Raw genomic sequence first — 16,438 nt, 5'->3', positions numbered from 1 at the left:
AGCAGAGAAAGAAACAATGTAGAGGGAGAAAGACAAGCAAGGAAGAAGTGGAAAAAGAAAAGAACAATACCACAACTTTAGACAGTCATGACAGGAGCAAACGAGCATTTCACATATTTTTTAAAAAAATTGGATCTTTTATATCTTTAAAATGGGTTATTTTTACAATTATTTCCAAGCGACTTCTACAGCAGCTGAAGGGGATCGGACTGCGAGGCGAGGGACTTCTGAAACCCTATTGAATAACCTTTAAAAAGTAACAATAATAATAATAACAAAGGTATTTACTACAATTCTCACTTGTAAACTAAATATCTATTGTATTGCAAGACCTTGCCATCAACATTACTATTTTATCGATCTAATATATTTATATACAAGCAAATATTGTGATCTTGATTGGTTGAGATCCTTCTTTCAATCCATGAGCAGCATCTAGAGTGAAAAGAATGATATGTTGAAGAATAATTTATTTGGTACTGTAGAAATTGGCCAACCGCACGAACATGGATGTGTGTGTGTGTGTGTGTGTGTGTGTGTGTATAGAGAGAGGGGGAGAGAGGTACAAGAATTATGAGCTCCTTGGCAAATAAAATTAACTAACCCTCACAAAAATGAAAACCTCAAAAGATGGAAGACTAAACGTCCATGGTGATTTGATGGTACAAATTTGTAAAACATACCCATTTTTTTCTCTACTCTGAGCCTTCTCGACAATGGCCAATGCTCAAGTTCATGCATTGCAACCCAACAAAAAGAGATGAACCATGACTTTGCACTTTGAAGGTTTTAATGATGATGGTCCAGAATGATTGTTGATTCCCATTTTAAAGTATATCTGCAAAAACAAGATCGAGAAATGGGTTAGGAACACAACATAGGATCATGGTAACAATAATACTGACAACATCATCATAAATATAGAGTTTGAAGTTTCAATGATTCAAAAAGCTTTAAAACAACAAATCAATTTTCCCTCATAAAGATAAAATGATCTACTTCTTGGTTTATCATAACTATGCTAAACACGAAAAACCCAATTCGAACTGCTAATTCAACATTGGTATGGTCCTCATTGGTAATATCTCTTAAATTACAACTAGATCAAAACATGTAAGTCCTTGACATGGGATAAATTTAATAATGTATAGTATTTAACACCTCACTTCATGGTATACATAAGTTTCCAGCACATGGAAAATAAAAATAGATGTGGCAGTGTCCAGCAAAGAAGAAATAGAGTTTGTTTATCAATTAATGAAATTCTAGTGATAGATGGAAGCCAAATAACAAACCATGACACCTGAGAATGAAATTTAGAGAAGTTTTATGATACAACTTGTGGGCAGTGCAATGTGGGATTTTAAAGGCTTGCATAGACAAGAAATTCTGAATTTTGAACATAAATTTTATCTTCTTCGTTAGTAATGCTCACCATATCATGCTGCATGAAGAACTTAGGAGCCAGATCGACGATCTAGTATAATCCCGAGTTTACACAATTCTTGAAGCTGATGAACGATATATTCAGCAAATTGCAAACCTTCCTCACCGTAGCGAAGAGAATGAAGAGAGTGCTCAAGAAAATCATAACCAGCTTGTAGTGCTTCCAACTTGCCAGTAAGGTTTGAAATTTTATGTTCAAGAGCGAGGTAGTCAACCTCTTCTCTTTTGTTTGCATAACTTATTTGACCTTTCACATCATAAAAGTTTTCGCCACTGCTAAAATGACCATTTTTATCCAGATCGACCAACTCTCCTTCTGGTGTAGCTTTGCCATTGCAGTTGTTTTGGTCTATGTGTTTGTATGAACCATTGTCTTCATTATTTCGTTGAGACCTATCGACATCAATATTATCTTCTCCTTTTTGTTCAGGATTCACCTCTTCTCCATTGTCAATGATATTAGGAACCCGGGCTGAAAGTCCATTAGTATATAGTTTATTAACCTTATCCTCCAAGCTCTTCAAACATAGTTGGATGTAAATTTTTTCATCTTCAAATTCTAAAGATGAATTTTGATTATTGAAAGATTTGTAGCTTCCTTTTGATGACTCCGCCATTGTTGATTTAAAGGAATAGTTTCCATTATATTCATGGCGTTTTACACTCGCGTTCTCTGTAGTGATACTTTCTTCATTTGCATCATCACTTTTTTCATGTTCAGTCTCAGCTATTGTGTCAACCATGTAAGTAGATCTGTAGTATTCGAGCTCTGCTTCTAAATCTTGGATGTCTCTCTCCTTTTCATTGAGGAGTTCGTTTGCTTTCTCTAGAGCTTCAACGTCATATTCTGCTTGCTCTTCCATCATTCTCAAGTAATGAAGAGCCTCCATGTGCATTGCTGCCTTCTCATCTTGCAACCTTGTAATCATGGCCATGGCTTGACTTGCAGCAACATCAGAAGCACTTCGTTCTTCTTCCAACTCTTTATATAAAGACTCTATGCATTTCTTATCATATTCAACTTGTCGCTTTAACCTATCAACAATACTTTCACCTTCAATTTCACTTACATTGCTTCCATCTAGCGATTCAACTGATTCCATCGAGACTGATCGATGAAATGTTCGATGTACGTTGAATCCTGAGGCAAATTCTTCCTGTAAATCATCATAAGAAGTGCTAAAATTGTGGCCTTCATCATCTGAGGTTGATTGATTAACAAGTTCATCAGGACTCTTCTGCAATGGAAATTGTTCCATATCATTTATAGCTACTATATCATGTTCCATCTTCGAAGGTCTTTCTGTAGCAAAATTGAAGACTTCTTGTTGTTTATCACTAACGGAAGATTCGCTAATGCTGCTATTATCCATTTCATCATTAGTGTTCACAATAGCTGATTCACAAATCACCTCATCAGTCGTAGGACACTTTTCCATTGTTCTGCTGATCAATAGAGACTGCGTTAGATCATTAGTAACTGGATCAGTTTCCTTCTCTGAAGATTGTCCCACGGAAGAGTTGAAGATTACATGTCCTTTATCACTCACGATAGACTCACTAGCATTGTCCATATCGTTATTGATGTTCTTAATAGCATGTTCATAGGTCACCTCATTAGTTTTAGAACACTCTTCAACTGTTGTGTTGATCAATAGAGAATGCTTCAAATCATTAGCAACTACATCTATTTCCTTCTCTGAAGACTGCCCTGTAGAAAAATTGAAGATTTCATGCTCCTTATCACTCATAGTGGACTCACTAACGTTGTCCGTATCATCATTAATGTTTTTAATAGCAGATTCATAGGCAACTTCATTAACTTTAGGACACTCTTCAATGGTCGTGCCAGTCAATGGAGGCTGCTTCAAATCATTAGCGACTAAATTTGCTTCCTCCTCTGAAGATTGCAATACTGAAAAGTTGAGTATTTTATGTTCTTTATCACTCTCAGAGGACTCACTAACCTTATCCATATCATCATTATCTTTATTAATAGTAAATTCACAGGCCACCACATCAGTTTTAGGACACTCTTCAATTGCTGTGTTGATCAATGGAGTATGGTTCGAATCATCAGTAACTATATCAATTTCCTTATCTAAAGATATACCAAAATTCGAAACTTCTTGCTCCTTATCCCTCTCAAAGGACTCACTAACGCTGACATGATCAATATCATTACTGTTGTTACTATTAGCAGATACATGAACGACCTCGTCAATTATCTTAATTGTTGTACTAATAAAAGGATGTTGCTTCAAATCATTACTAATTGCATCAAAATCCTTCTCCAAAGGTTGTTCTGTAGTAAAATTGGCAACTTCCAGTTCCTTATCTCTCTCGGAGGACTCCCTAGCACTGTCATGGTCCATATCATCATTACTGTTCTTAACAGCAGATTCACAGATAAGCTCATCAGTTTTCAAACACTCTTTAACACTAGTATTAGTCAATGGAGGCTGCTTCATATCATTACAAACTATATCAGCTTCCTTCTCTAAAGGTTGTCTTGTAGCAAAATTTACTTTATGTTTCTCATCACTCTCAGATGACTCACTATCACTATTATGATCTGAATCACTCGTAGAAGAAGATTCCAAGGATTGTCGTGTAGCCAAATTAACTTCGCATTCCTTATCACTTTCAGAAGATTCACTATCAATGCTATGATCTGTTCCATCGTTAGTTTTTTCGGATGAAGATTCATCAACCACTTTATCAATATTAGGACACTCTTCAACTTTTGTACTTGTCGATGTTGAATGATCCTCGTGCTCATTGGGAGATTTAGTTCCCATGTTATTTGTTCCTGTCTCCTCAGCTGCCATAAAACAAGGTAAAACAATTAGGCAAGAATGTGAGAAATCCTAGAGGCATGAAAATATACAACAAATGGGAAAGCAAAGGCAATAGAAACAATCAGATGGGGAGATACAAGAACAGAGACAAATACAACTCACATGTTATTAACTCTCCTGCAACTAGTGCGTCGTGATGCAATGTGATGATCTGAGGACAACAGGAGAGAGTGGACTACTGGTTGAAAGAGTCTGGAAGCTCACTTTTCCCCATTGAATTTGCACGAGAAAGTCCAAAGACATTGGATGCAACAGATATGCATCATCCAGGGAAATAGGTTTAGCCCATGTGAAAGGGTTGGTAGTCGGATTGGCTTTTCCAAATTGACCTGGACATATGATTCTTTTTTTTTTTTTTTTTTTTTTGAAACAGAGAAAGTCGATTTTATTAATATTCAAAGAGAAGAAAACTCAGAATACAAGAGGATTATACTAGAACTTTAAAAACAAGGGGACCGAAGTCACACCCAGGCAACTCCACAAAGGAGACACCTCCGAAATGACCACAACAAGACCAGAGTAAACAAGGGACCAACAATAAAACAAAACAGGGGCCAAAAAACAAGGACATTACGGGACAAGGCTAAAATGAGACTAATACTGAGGAGGAGGGGAACAAAACAGATAGCGACGAACTAAGAGTGTCATGCTGGGAAGATAAAAGGCACTCCAATTTAAGTTGAGCTCTTGAAAGTTGTACCTGCCGAAGAAAGAGAGCATCAGGAGGAAGCATTTCTATGAGCAACTTCAAAACGATCCTTCCAATCAAGAGATTTATCATGGAATACTCTTTGATTCCTTTCAAATCAAATTTCTGCGAGAATAGCTTTCACCGCATTCATCCACAGTAAAGAAGCTTCTTTGTTTATTCTGAAGTCTCTTAGCATAAGCATCACGTTTTCTCAGAGAACTCCACCGAACACCCAATACAAATTAAACTTTAAAAGCAAAATTTCCCAACAATTGGCCGAATACTTGCATGAAAAGAATAAGTGTTGGGAGTCTTCTTCATGTTGTAAACGCAGCGGGAAAATGGAAGGAGAGAGAGAACTACTCAGTAATTTTTTCTGCAAAGCTGAAGAGACGTTCAAATGTCCTACCAACATAATCCAAACAAAGATATTCACCCTTCTTGGACTATTACACTTCCAAAGAGCCTTATTGATCATTTTATCCATTGGGGAGGATGGAGACAAGTGAATAGTAAGGGACTTTACTCTGAACTTTCCACTGCCACCTAAAGAGCACAATCGTCTATCCTGATCTTTGAGAATACTTCTATCTGCAATTTTACCAAGCAAAGCTTGGAAGTCTAAGATCTCTTCTTCCTTTAACAAACGACGGAAAATTATTGACCAAGAGGCCAATTCAAGGTCCCAATGATCAGCAACCGAACCATTGGGAGATAATGCTATTCTGAATAGTCGTGGAAAGGCAAGCTTAAAAGGAGTCTTATTCACCCAAGAGTCTAGCTAGAAAGTTGGCTCTCTCCTGAAGGTTGCCAAAGCTTCAATTTTCAGCCAAGATCTGGAGATACTAACCCAGGGGCTTCTCAAACATTTACCATCTTTTCCAGCGGTGTGCCAATTAAACGAGTCCTTGCCATGAATGCTCCTGGCTACCTTGCATCACAAAGAGTCTTCTTCTTCAATGTATCTCCATCCTCATTTAGCTAGAAGTTCCATATTTTTTGTTTTGAAGTCTAAGGCTGAGACCGCCATCCAGAGATCTGATAACCGCTTCCCATTTAACAAAGTGGTTTAATTTGCTGCCCTTATGACCCTCCCAAAAGAAATTCCTTAGAACTCTCTCCAGATTTGAAATGATTGCTTCTGGCATTAAAAATGTAGACACGTAAGTGGGGAGATTGGAAAGAATAGACTTACAAAGGGTGGCTCTTCCCCTCAAGAGGTTAAATCTTTTCCATTTGTCTAGTTTTGCTTGGATTTTATTGATCACTGATTGCCAAAAGAAGATAGTAATTTGGGGTAGATGTTCTGACTTACAACTCAAAGAGGTGAAGTGGACAGCAATCCATCTCGTCCACATTAACCCCACACGAGGTCGACTTGTCCCAATTCACTTTTTAATCGGAGCACCATTTAAAGAGCTTTATTGTCTGTTTCAAGTTGTCTAATGTGCTGCTGTCATATCTGAAAAAGAGAGTATCATCCACGAATTGAAGAATAGGAACGTGAATATTGTCCTTTCCCAGGACAAAACCTTCAAAAAGGCCATTCTGATGAAGGTTTTTTCCATTAGAGCAATGAGGACTAGGGGGTCACCTTGGCCTTGCTCCCCCTTGATGCCATAATTCTCCCTCTCAATCTGCCATTAATGGAAACTGAATCTCGGGTTCTTAACGCTGCCCTTTATCCACTCAATCCACTTGTCATTAAACTTCTTGCTTCTCATAGTTTTTTCAAGGAAGTCCCAATCAACCTGGTCGAAGGCTTTTTCCAAATCTATCTTGAGAAGTGAACCTTTCTTTTTCTTCGCCCGGTAATCCTCAACCAATTCATTAGCTACAAGGACCGGATCTAAATTTGTCTTCCTTCTGTGAAAGCACTTTGCCATGGAGCAATAATACATAGCATTACCCTCTCAGCTGGCATCTTGGCGATAACCTTGTTAGTTAAGGTTGTAAGACTCCTTGGTCTGAAATTTTTGACTGCCACCGCATTTTCTTTTTTCTAAAATCTTTGACTGCACATATGATTCTAAAGGTGAAGACCTTGGATCAACAAAATTAATGGATGGCTTAACCAGATCAAAATTATTGCAATGAGGAGTGGAATTTGTGTAATAGATCGAAGAACATAATCTTCTTTAAGTGCACTTTTCACAATTAAACATTTATCATCTTCTTCTTCTGAAACCAGAACCTCTAACTCAGAATCAGAGGTGACCCTCAGCTCATTGGATCCTACATGAGACAACAGATTAAAACAAGTTTTTCCAGCGTGTTGTAAGGTTACTGAACCAAAAATTTTATCTCTCCTCTTTTTCGAGCTATCTCGACTATTTAACCGGAGTGAAAAGGAATATTTGGTTTAGTGGCCACATTCAAAGAAGATTTCAGTGGAAATAATCCTTGATCAATTGCCTTGTCTTCAAGGGCCTGCAGCAACAAGAACAAGGTCTTATCTTAATACAATGAGGAATCGGATCCCTATTTACCAACTCTCCGTGACCTCCATTCCTAAAAGTATCTGACAACTTTCCCACTATCAACCTTTGCATTTTGAAGTGGGACTTAGGTTTGTTGTTTGTTCGAATGAATAAAGAAATGGATCACACATCTCATTGCCATCAACAAGTTTTATTATGTTTGTGGCAAGAAACTAAAGATGATATCTCCAATCTATGATTGGTACAGAGAAGATTCCTATAATTATTAGATTTTTCTTTGTCCAAGAGATGATCAAGCCTGAAGCAAAAAATGCATGGCGTTTGCAAGTTGCAAATATGTGCAAATTTAGTCAAAGCATCAATAAGCATTAGAAAAATGAGAAACCATTCGCAAGCTGCATACTTTAGAATGGCTGAAAACCCCAGTACACTTCTTTGAGCTTTACAAAATGGTTTTCCTTTTGCTGCCATTGTTCTAGGATTTCACGAGGCTACCATCTCTCTGCCAATCTGAAAACCTTTTAGACGATGAATATCGATCGTCCCATGTTTCGATTGTAAGCATCTTGTCCTGAATTAGATCACCTAATGTGAATACTGAATCCCCACATAAAAAGGAAAATAAGATAGACAATTGACCTCGGAAAAGTCCTCCAAAGTTCGCCATTAAAGCAGCATTATCTAGAATTTAAACAAAAATTCAAAACGAAAATGGTGCATGAAATCTTTAGCAAGGGGAACAAATCCACCTACTGAGGAATGCTTTGCAAGAATAGGAAAAGAATAAATGGATAAATTAGGATAGATACAAAGAAAACTACTAAGAAAATAGAGATTTTCGTGAAAACTGCACTTTACTCTCTGAAAACAAAAAATAAAAAAGAAGATGGAGCATTCATGGAGAATTTTGTTTTGTTCGTGGGAGAGAGAGAGAGAGAGGAAGTTGATTCAAAGTTGTTGTTCTCAAGGTGACGCTCAAAAAGTGGATTGGAAAACATTCAAATATTTCCATAATGCAGATTATCAAAAAACAAAATGAGAAGAACAAAGCCAACTCAATCTTATAATCTTCAATATTAGGTCGTGAATCAACCCATGATTAAATTAAGAAGAAAGAAAAAAAAAAAAAAAGAAAATTGCCAGAAAAAGAAACACCCAAATGAGACATAAACGTGAGATAGAACAAATCAAATTGAATACGAAATGCATAAGATTTCCTGATCCCACAAAAACCCAAATCCCCAATTTGTTTGAACATTGAGAAAAAAAAGACCAAACAAGCTGGAAAGTTTAATCAGAAGAATCAATACAACCCAGAAAATTTTGCATAAGCAACCCTCAAATTCTATATGCAACAAACAAAAATTACCCTTAAAAACAAAACAACCTTTTAAAATAGAAATCAAATGCTATGAATATATGCTTACCTTGTTTGAAGGTGGATGATCATCAGCAAGAAAAAAGGAAAGGAGAAGAACGAAAAGGACAGAAAAGAAGAAAGAAAGTTTGATTTGGGAGGAGAGATTCCAATGGAATTAGAAACCAAATAAATGTAAGAAAAAATATGATTAAAGAGAAATTGGGATGAAAATATAATTACAAAGACGCCCATTTTCAGAAAGACAAGGATTAAAACCGTTAGGTGGAACAGAACAAACGGTCTTTTCTTGGTATTTGAGCTGCCAAATCAGGTAAAATTGGAAACTAACATATGATCAAATAATCAATAATTTGAAGTGTTTCTGAGCTTATTCTCAACTTATATATACATATATCAAAAAGTGATTGTTACTTCACTGTAGTAGTCTGACAAACTATGAGAATAATGATACATAGGCATATGGGTGAGGGTAGCAGCAATGTTACCCCATCTTTATAAATACCATATACTAAAGTATCATTTTCGTTAATGAGCTTAGTTAATCATCTTCCTCGGTAGAGGTTTGACGTTCAATTATTATTACCATAGTTATCGTAGCAAACAAAGTAATAATTTAATGACTAAATTTAAGATTTATATTCATCGATCTATACATCTATATAATCTAAAACATATATAAAATCTATAATCTATAACCTATATAAAAGGAGTTTAAGGGAGAATTTTTTTCCCAACATTACTCTCTCATTTTAAGGTTCACATTATTTAATTAATGACGATTTTGTTATTAAAAATCAAATCTTTTATACATAGGTATATACACCGGCAGATCCACGAAGGTGCTGCTGTGGGGCACGTGCCCCTCTCGATTTATCTATTTTTTCATTTTAAACATAATTGTTAAGTAACATTTAAGAAAATATATAGACAAATCAACATTAAGAGCAAAATTTCAAGGCAATGTAGTGGTAATGGGGGCACACTCCCATCAATCTGATCATCTGTTTGAATCCTATCTTATATATTTTTAGAACTCATTTGATTTTAAAATCAAATTTTTGAATTATGTGTCGTACTATGCTAGCATGTCAAAAAAGTTTCACATTTTTAAACTTGTCATAAATGATAGTACATAATACTATCGTAGAATCAATCCTGTATCAATGCGTAGGATATTTTAAAAGAAAAACACATATAGATATTATTTATTTTAAGAAAAAAAAGCACACACATATAACAGAGACTAGAGTTTTGATTTTACTAGAGTTCAAAGTTGTTGGAGGCAATTTCTTCTTCTTCTTCTTTTTTTCTTTTTTTACCCATTTTTGTTGTTAAGTGTTCAAATTTGCATATGTGTATATATACATATATAGAGGTTCTGTTTTCATTAAAACTCATTTATTAATTTTTTGATGATTTGTTTTTAGTTTTTTAAAATTAAGTCATGGATTCAAATCTCTTATCATGTAAATCAAATTTAATGTGCTTCTTATCTCTACCAATCTTCACATGCTCTTCAAATTGCTCCTTCAAATCTTCTTGAAGATTTGTGGTATCTTTCTACCCTAAAATATATCCTAGGCTCCTCTTGGTTTTGCGCAGAAATGCTATAGAAAACAGGTATGAATGTCTTAAAATTAATTAAAACACACACACACACACATATATATATACACATTCCATTAACTCTTAGTGGACTTGGTGTCATCATGAACTTCCACCTAGCTCACTAATGAGTTAGTGGAATTATGCATTTTTTCTTAGTAGGCTTGGTGTCATCACCATGAGCCTCCATATGCCTACTTAGAGTTAGTGGGATTATCTAACAAAATGTTGAATTTTTCTACCAACTTTAGTCAAAGAGTAAATTGTCATTTAAACATTTAAGTCAAAAGTCAATATTTTGACTTTTTACCACTTTGTCTGTATTGACTAATTTCGACCTCTCGAGTATGAGTCTACATTTCTTTTTTCAAAATTCAAATCATATTTGAATATATTGTTAAGTCAAAAGTCAATTATTTGACTTTTCTCAACTTTGAATATTTTCATCATTTCCGAGCTTAGGATAATGAATCTGCATTCATTTTTTTATATTTAAATCATATTTAAATATAAAGCTTTATCTCTAAACTAATAACCAATTGCTATATCACATATACTTGTCGGTTTCTCTCTTCAAGCCTAATTCGAACTATTTGAATTAATCAAACATACTGTTATAAGTTAATTTCATATGAGCTAGTAGTAAACCTAATGGACCTATAGATCATGAGTTTCAACGACACGAAATTAATTGACTAAACCCTTTTAGATCGAGCTAATCAGCATTCGTTAACTAACATATCATTTCACTAAAGTCTCATAGTTGCACTTCTCTTATATTTGTGTCCATCTGATATAACCATAATTAGTAAGTTAATCCTTCACATATTGTTCCTAACCTCGACTAGGTCAAAATGGTCAAAATTTCGTTTTATCCCCGATATTACATCTTGCTTCTTAAGTCTCACTGATCCACGAACAATTGTTTTAAGGTTTAACTTATAAACTAAATCCCTTTTGGGCCAATGAGAGATAGGGGTCCCTTGTTCAAGAAGTGAATTCAATCCTTAAAGGACCAAAACCTATCTATACTAACCATATGATGGACATGGGTGAATTCTGTTTTGCATCTCATGTCTCTAGCTATCCACCTAGTTTTTACCCCTGAAGTGGGAGGTTAAGGCTTATAGAGCTATGTTCTCACTTATGCAGATCTAAGGATAATCTCGTGTGAATAGTAAGGATAAAATCGTGTAAAAAGAAGTTCATAGTTAATTTAGTTAACTCAAGATTAAGATTAAGTTACTTAGGTCGTCAATAATCAAAATAGTCAATTTTATACGGTCGACGATGTTATAACAAAAAAATGACAATTTCATAGTTCTAATCTTGTATAAACGCTTTACATAGGATGCCCTCACTCGATTCAGGATCACATCATGTACTAACTACAAAGTGCATCCATAGTGTCTTATATTATAGATCGTTTATGTTATTTATTTAAACTTAATCTACGTTTATGTCTCTACATAAAATTCAAATTTATTGTAGATAGTCTCGATATCTTAGTTTATTTGATTCAAAATTATAGTATTCAATTTCATTAATAATTTCTCAATAACAATTTTATTGAATAGAATATGATTTTAAACTACAAACTACAAGTTTTATGATATAAATTCGAACAAAATTCAAATATTTGGTATTTCAAGTGTGTATCAAATGTGTACCAAATGTGTACCAAATGTATATAAAGTATACATCACATGTATCAAGTGCCTATTAAAAAGACATTATATCATAAATGTATCATAAATGTATATTAGTAGTTTTATGGAGCTTGTGTCAGTGCTTTATCAAATGTATATAAAGTGTATCACGTGATTTAGGTTTTTTTACTTTTTTACAAAAGTAAATAAGTTTGTGCGATGAATCTAGGGAAATTGTAAAAAATAAAACATTTGACAAAATATTTACATTTTATAGAAAAATCAAGTGTAATAAATTTTGTCTTTTAATGATCTTGTTATATAAAGTTTAAATAGTTTGATAATTTTTTCTATTTTTTAAAAATATGGATGAATCTAATTATTTAATGGGTTTTTTCAAAAATATAAAAATGCTGCAAAATATTTACACTATACAGAACAATTCCGAAAATAGAAAAAGGTCAGAGGTCCACTCTAAAACACAAAAAGTGTCTCGTCAACAATGCGCCTAATATATTTGATAACGTGATTTAGTACGCGATCGTTTAGATTTGACTATTGTTTGGTACATATCGTTGAAATTTGTTTTTTCAATTCTATCGTTTAATTTGGTTATACTATGGTTTAGAATTTGCATGATTTTTTTTTTTTTCAAAATTTGGTATAAACGATTTTTTTTCAATATTATTATACACCATCTTTTAGTTTTGGTTACTGTAATTTAAATGGCTAACCAATTTTTTCAAGATTATTTGTATACCATCAAATAGATTTATTTATCCAAATCTAAAAACAAAAAAAGAGACGGAAGAAATCGCATGAAGAATATAGAGTAAAGGATAAAAAATATCGCATATAAGAGAACAAATCTAGAATATTTTAAAAATGGTTTGGACTTTGTTAGATGAGCAAAGTTTCCCATTATTTAAACTAATTTTGTGACCTAAGAAGGGTAGTAAAATAAATAGTTAGTTTAGGCAAATGAGCTGTCGGCTCCGACCCGTTTGAGTTTTGGATTTATTATATGGATTTTTTTTTAAAAAAAAAAAAAAGAAAAACTTTAAATAAGCGGTGGTAAAGGAGCTGAGTGAAAACCGAAACTTCTCTTCATAAATTCAACTTCTTTTGGATAGAAGAATAAATAAGAACGTTGGTTTTGGTTTGGGTTTGGGTTTTTCCCTCTCTCTCTCTATCTCTATCTCTCTCTTATTTAAAGAAACTAGAAAGCCTCCTTTTCCAAGACTAGCCGTTGCAATCTTCTTCATCATCATCTTCTTCTTCCTTCCTCTACCTCACTCTCTCTCATGGCAGCCTCTGTAGATTCTCCATCTTCTTCAAATCCCACCCAGGTCCTTCTTCTCTTTCTCTGTTTACTTCCAATTCAACTCCTGTGCTCTGTTGTTTTTCGGTCTCACTCATTTTCAGCTGATTTCTTTCAGGGATCGCCCTCATTGTCCAGTCCCGCTTCCGATGAGCGTTTTTGGAGCTTTCTTCGAGGTAGGGTTGACTCGCTTCTTCAGGAACGAGTTGCCAAGTCTTCCAATCTGGATCCTTCCATGTCTGACCAATTCCTGGTGAGTGATTTCTTCCTTCCTTTTTTTTTTTTTTAAGCTCATTTCCTTTACCATTGAAAATGAAATTCATGGGTTTGTTGAAATTTTTTAGGGAAAATCGGAAAGGACGAAGAGGTTGAAGCAAGATTCGTTGCTTTTGCTTAGAGGTTTTGACTCTCTTGGCTATACTCTGTCTCAGCTTTCCAACAATTTGGATAACGCCTTGCAGGTAACTACGACTCACACTTCTTCTATTTTCTGTGTTCTTTCTAGAAAACTTGCATTTTTTAATTCAAAATTAGTGTTAAAATGCCTTAAATCTATTATTTCACGTTTGGAATGGGTGGGCTAGAGGCGACTTCCCTATTGCGGTCAGGAGGCAACATTCTGGAACTTAAGTTGTGTTCGTTATGATTAGGTTATTTACGATTTTGATGACACGGTTTACGGGAGTTCGCTATATAGACACTACGGCATGAATTATTCTTCTCCTCAAGGATGTAATAAGTACATTGCTAATGAAGAACCACGTCCTTTCTCTTTTACTTTACGTTTTTTGTCCATCTTTAATTGTCAATTCTTATTAACAAGAATGTTATTAAATGTTGCTCTTGAAATGAAACCGTCAAACAAGGATTTGATTTTTTGAGGACTGAACTCAGGGTGCTAGGGATTTGGTCAAAGCACCAACTTTGACGGAGATCTTCCAGAACAACCTCAAGAACTCAGAGGTTGAGGAAGATGATTCCAGAGGGAAAGAAAATGAGTTGGTGGAGCCCAAGCAAGCAACAAAGAGGAAATTTGATGACAGTCATTGCTCAGAAGAATCAGATGTTAATTTAGAGAAAGAAAACCAGCAAAACCATAAAGACAAGCTTAAAAAGGCCAAGAATGTTGGTTCTCTACTACTCTTATCCTTCAATCTATCTTTGAATGTATATATCAGTAGCCAACACAAGAAGTTCTTATGCAATATTAACATTTTGGCCTGTTTTTTTCCAGCTTGCAGTTGCAATGGCAACAAAATCAGCATTTCTAGCAAGAGAATTAAAATCATTAAAATCCAACTTATGTTTTATGCAAGAGCGATGTTCCGTACTTGAGGAAGAGAATAGGAGACTTCGAGACGGATTCTCCAGAGGAGTCAGACCAGAAGAAGATGATCTGGTTTGTATCAACAGTTCCTTTTTTTTTTTCATGGGCACCTTATAACAATTAATGACACGCCCCCTACAAGCATGTGAAATTTATATTCTGCCTATAAGTACACTACCACATTTTACATAGTATCTCTCTGGAGACGTTCATGTCGTGGCTTCGCCATGAAGACCGTAATAAACATGGCCATGCATTATGGCTACGTACATAATCATCCCTAGTGCAATACTCTAAATTGTGGTGGTGCGTTTTATGAAGAATGTTAGATTTCATTTGTTTGCCGGGTCATTAATCATTTGGGAGACTGAGAATTGAGTCATCCCTATAGAAATCTCTCCATATCAATCTTATGATGAATATTTTTTGTTGTTCTTCGTTCCCACTTCTGTAAATTAGGTGATGTTTATGCATAGTCTGTTTGTTGGTAAATCAGGTTAGACTTCAAATGGAAGCACTACTTGCTGAGAAATCCAGATTAGCAAACGAAAATGCAAACTTAACAAGGGAAAATCAATGCCTTCATCAGCTTGTAGAGTATCATCAGCTCACATCCCAAGATCTTTCTTTCTCATATGAGGAAGTAATTCAAGGCATGTGCTTGGACTTCTCCTCACCACCCCCAGCCATTGCTGAAGGAGATGAAGAAGAACAAGAACAGAGTGACAAAGAAATCATTCAAACACCTAAAGCTGATCTTTTTAGCTTTTCTACTTCTCTTGATGAGGTCCACCAAGAAAAGTAGAGGTGTGATATTAGGCCAGAAGATGCAGTTTCACTCTTCGGGTGATCTCATTTAGTTTCCTGTAACCTTGATCTTCAACTGCATTTAGTTCAGAAATAAATATAGCATTTTCTGCACATTGAATCTGTTTACTTCATCAAACCAAAGCTTCAAGCTCTTGACTTTTGCAAAGGTGTATGACGTGACTATAATCCCTCTACCCTTCCCACGTCAAACCAGGTTGAGCTTTAGTCAGAGTTGAACTCAAGAGCTTATTTTCGAACTAGCTCGGGTTTGTTGTTTTACGTTGAGGGAACAGAAAGAATTTTGTTTCAACTCTTGGAAGAAAAGAACTTTCATTATTGATAGTACAAAAAGAATAAGACAAACACCTTAAAGAAAGAATCTTACTTTCACTGCTAACATACTTCAAGAAGGTTCTTGAAAATTCATCGATACAAAGGTGATCCCCGCTTTAACAACCTCCGAAACATAATAGGCAAAACAAATTACAAATGCAATATTTTCAGCTCTTTCCACTTTGTTTAGTAAGTTTCTTTCTCTGAGCTGCAGAAGGCTTAGGTTGACGGACCTGGGCCTGAAGACAGCAATTACACGAATTGCTTGAGCAGAAGCATTGACAGCCGTTTCAGTAACTTTTGTGAAATTGGAGACTAAGATCGCATCCTTCATTTTCTCCCGCACTTCGGAAAATTTCTACCCTTTGTCATACTACACAATCAAACCAAACCCTCGATCAATCATCTTAAGGATTCAAGTCAAATTTGGTCAACTACATTCATATTCAGAATTCCAAGGCAAGTTTCAAATTACTTATTTCACCGGTCTAGAAGAAAGGAGGGGGAACAAAGAGAAGGAGGAAGGAGAGACGCTTTTTCTTTTTCTTTTTTTTTTTTAAAAAAAACGGGAAC

The 16,438-nt window shown here is 35.0% G+C and overlaps 2 protein-coding genes across 6 annotated transcripts; one reads left to right on the top strand and one right to left on the bottom strand.

Annotated features, from left to right (window-relative positions):
• Nucleotides 1-266: 266 nt before the first annotated feature.
• On the bottom strand, nt 267-9,155 carry LOC103491662 (myosin-binding protein 1-like). Of its 5 annotated transcripts, none has more exons than XM_051085168.1 (5): nt 8,867-9,154; nt 5,008-8,120; nt 4,410-4,650; nt 1,436-4,270; nt 267-838 (listed from the first exon to the last, which is right to left on the bottom strand). In XM_051085168.1, the coding sequence occupies exon 4, from the start codon at nt 4,245-4,247 to the stop codon at nt 1,458-1,460; it is 2,790 nt and encodes a 929-aa protein (XP_050941125.1). In that variant the 5' UTR covers nt 4,248-4,270; nt 4,410-4,650; nt 5,008-8,120; nt 8,867-9,154; the 3' UTR covers nt 267-838; nt 1,436-1,457. The 5 variants fall into 5 exon arrangements, with proteins under 5 accessions (XP_050941125.1, XP_050941126.1, XP_050941127.1 ...); XM_051085169.1 differs by having other exon boundaries at nt 5,008-8,036; XM_051085170.1 differs by having other exon boundaries at nt 5,008-8,010.
• Nucleotides 9,156-13,180: 4,025 nt separating this feature from the next.
• On the top strand, nt 13,181-15,878 carry LOC103491329 (uncharacterized). The gene is made up of 6 exons (XM_008451222.3): nt 13,181-13,423; nt 13,514-13,648; nt 13,740-13,856; nt 14,290-14,520; nt 14,630-14,794; nt 15,219-15,878. Exons 1-6 carry the CDS (start codon nt 13,379-13,381, stop codon nt 15,525-15,527), a joined length of 1,002 nt encoding a protein of 333 aa, XP_008449444.2. The 5' UTR covers nt 13,181-13,378; the 3' UTR covers nt 15,528-15,878.
• The last annotated feature ends 560 nt before the right edge of the window (nt 15,879-16,438 follow it).

Source organism: Cucumis melo, chromosome 5, assembly GCF_025177605.1.
Source record: "Cucumis melo cultivar AY chromosome 5, USDA_Cmelo_AY_1.0, whole genome shotgun sequence".
Classification (NCBI taxonomy): domain Eukaryota; kingdom Viridiplantae; phylum Streptophyta; class Magnoliopsida; order Cucurbitales; family Cucurbitaceae; genus Cucumis; species Cucumis melo.
The sequence above is the reverse complement of the archived record's forward strand: the minus strand, read 5'-3'. Positions and strand labels throughout refer to the sequence as shown.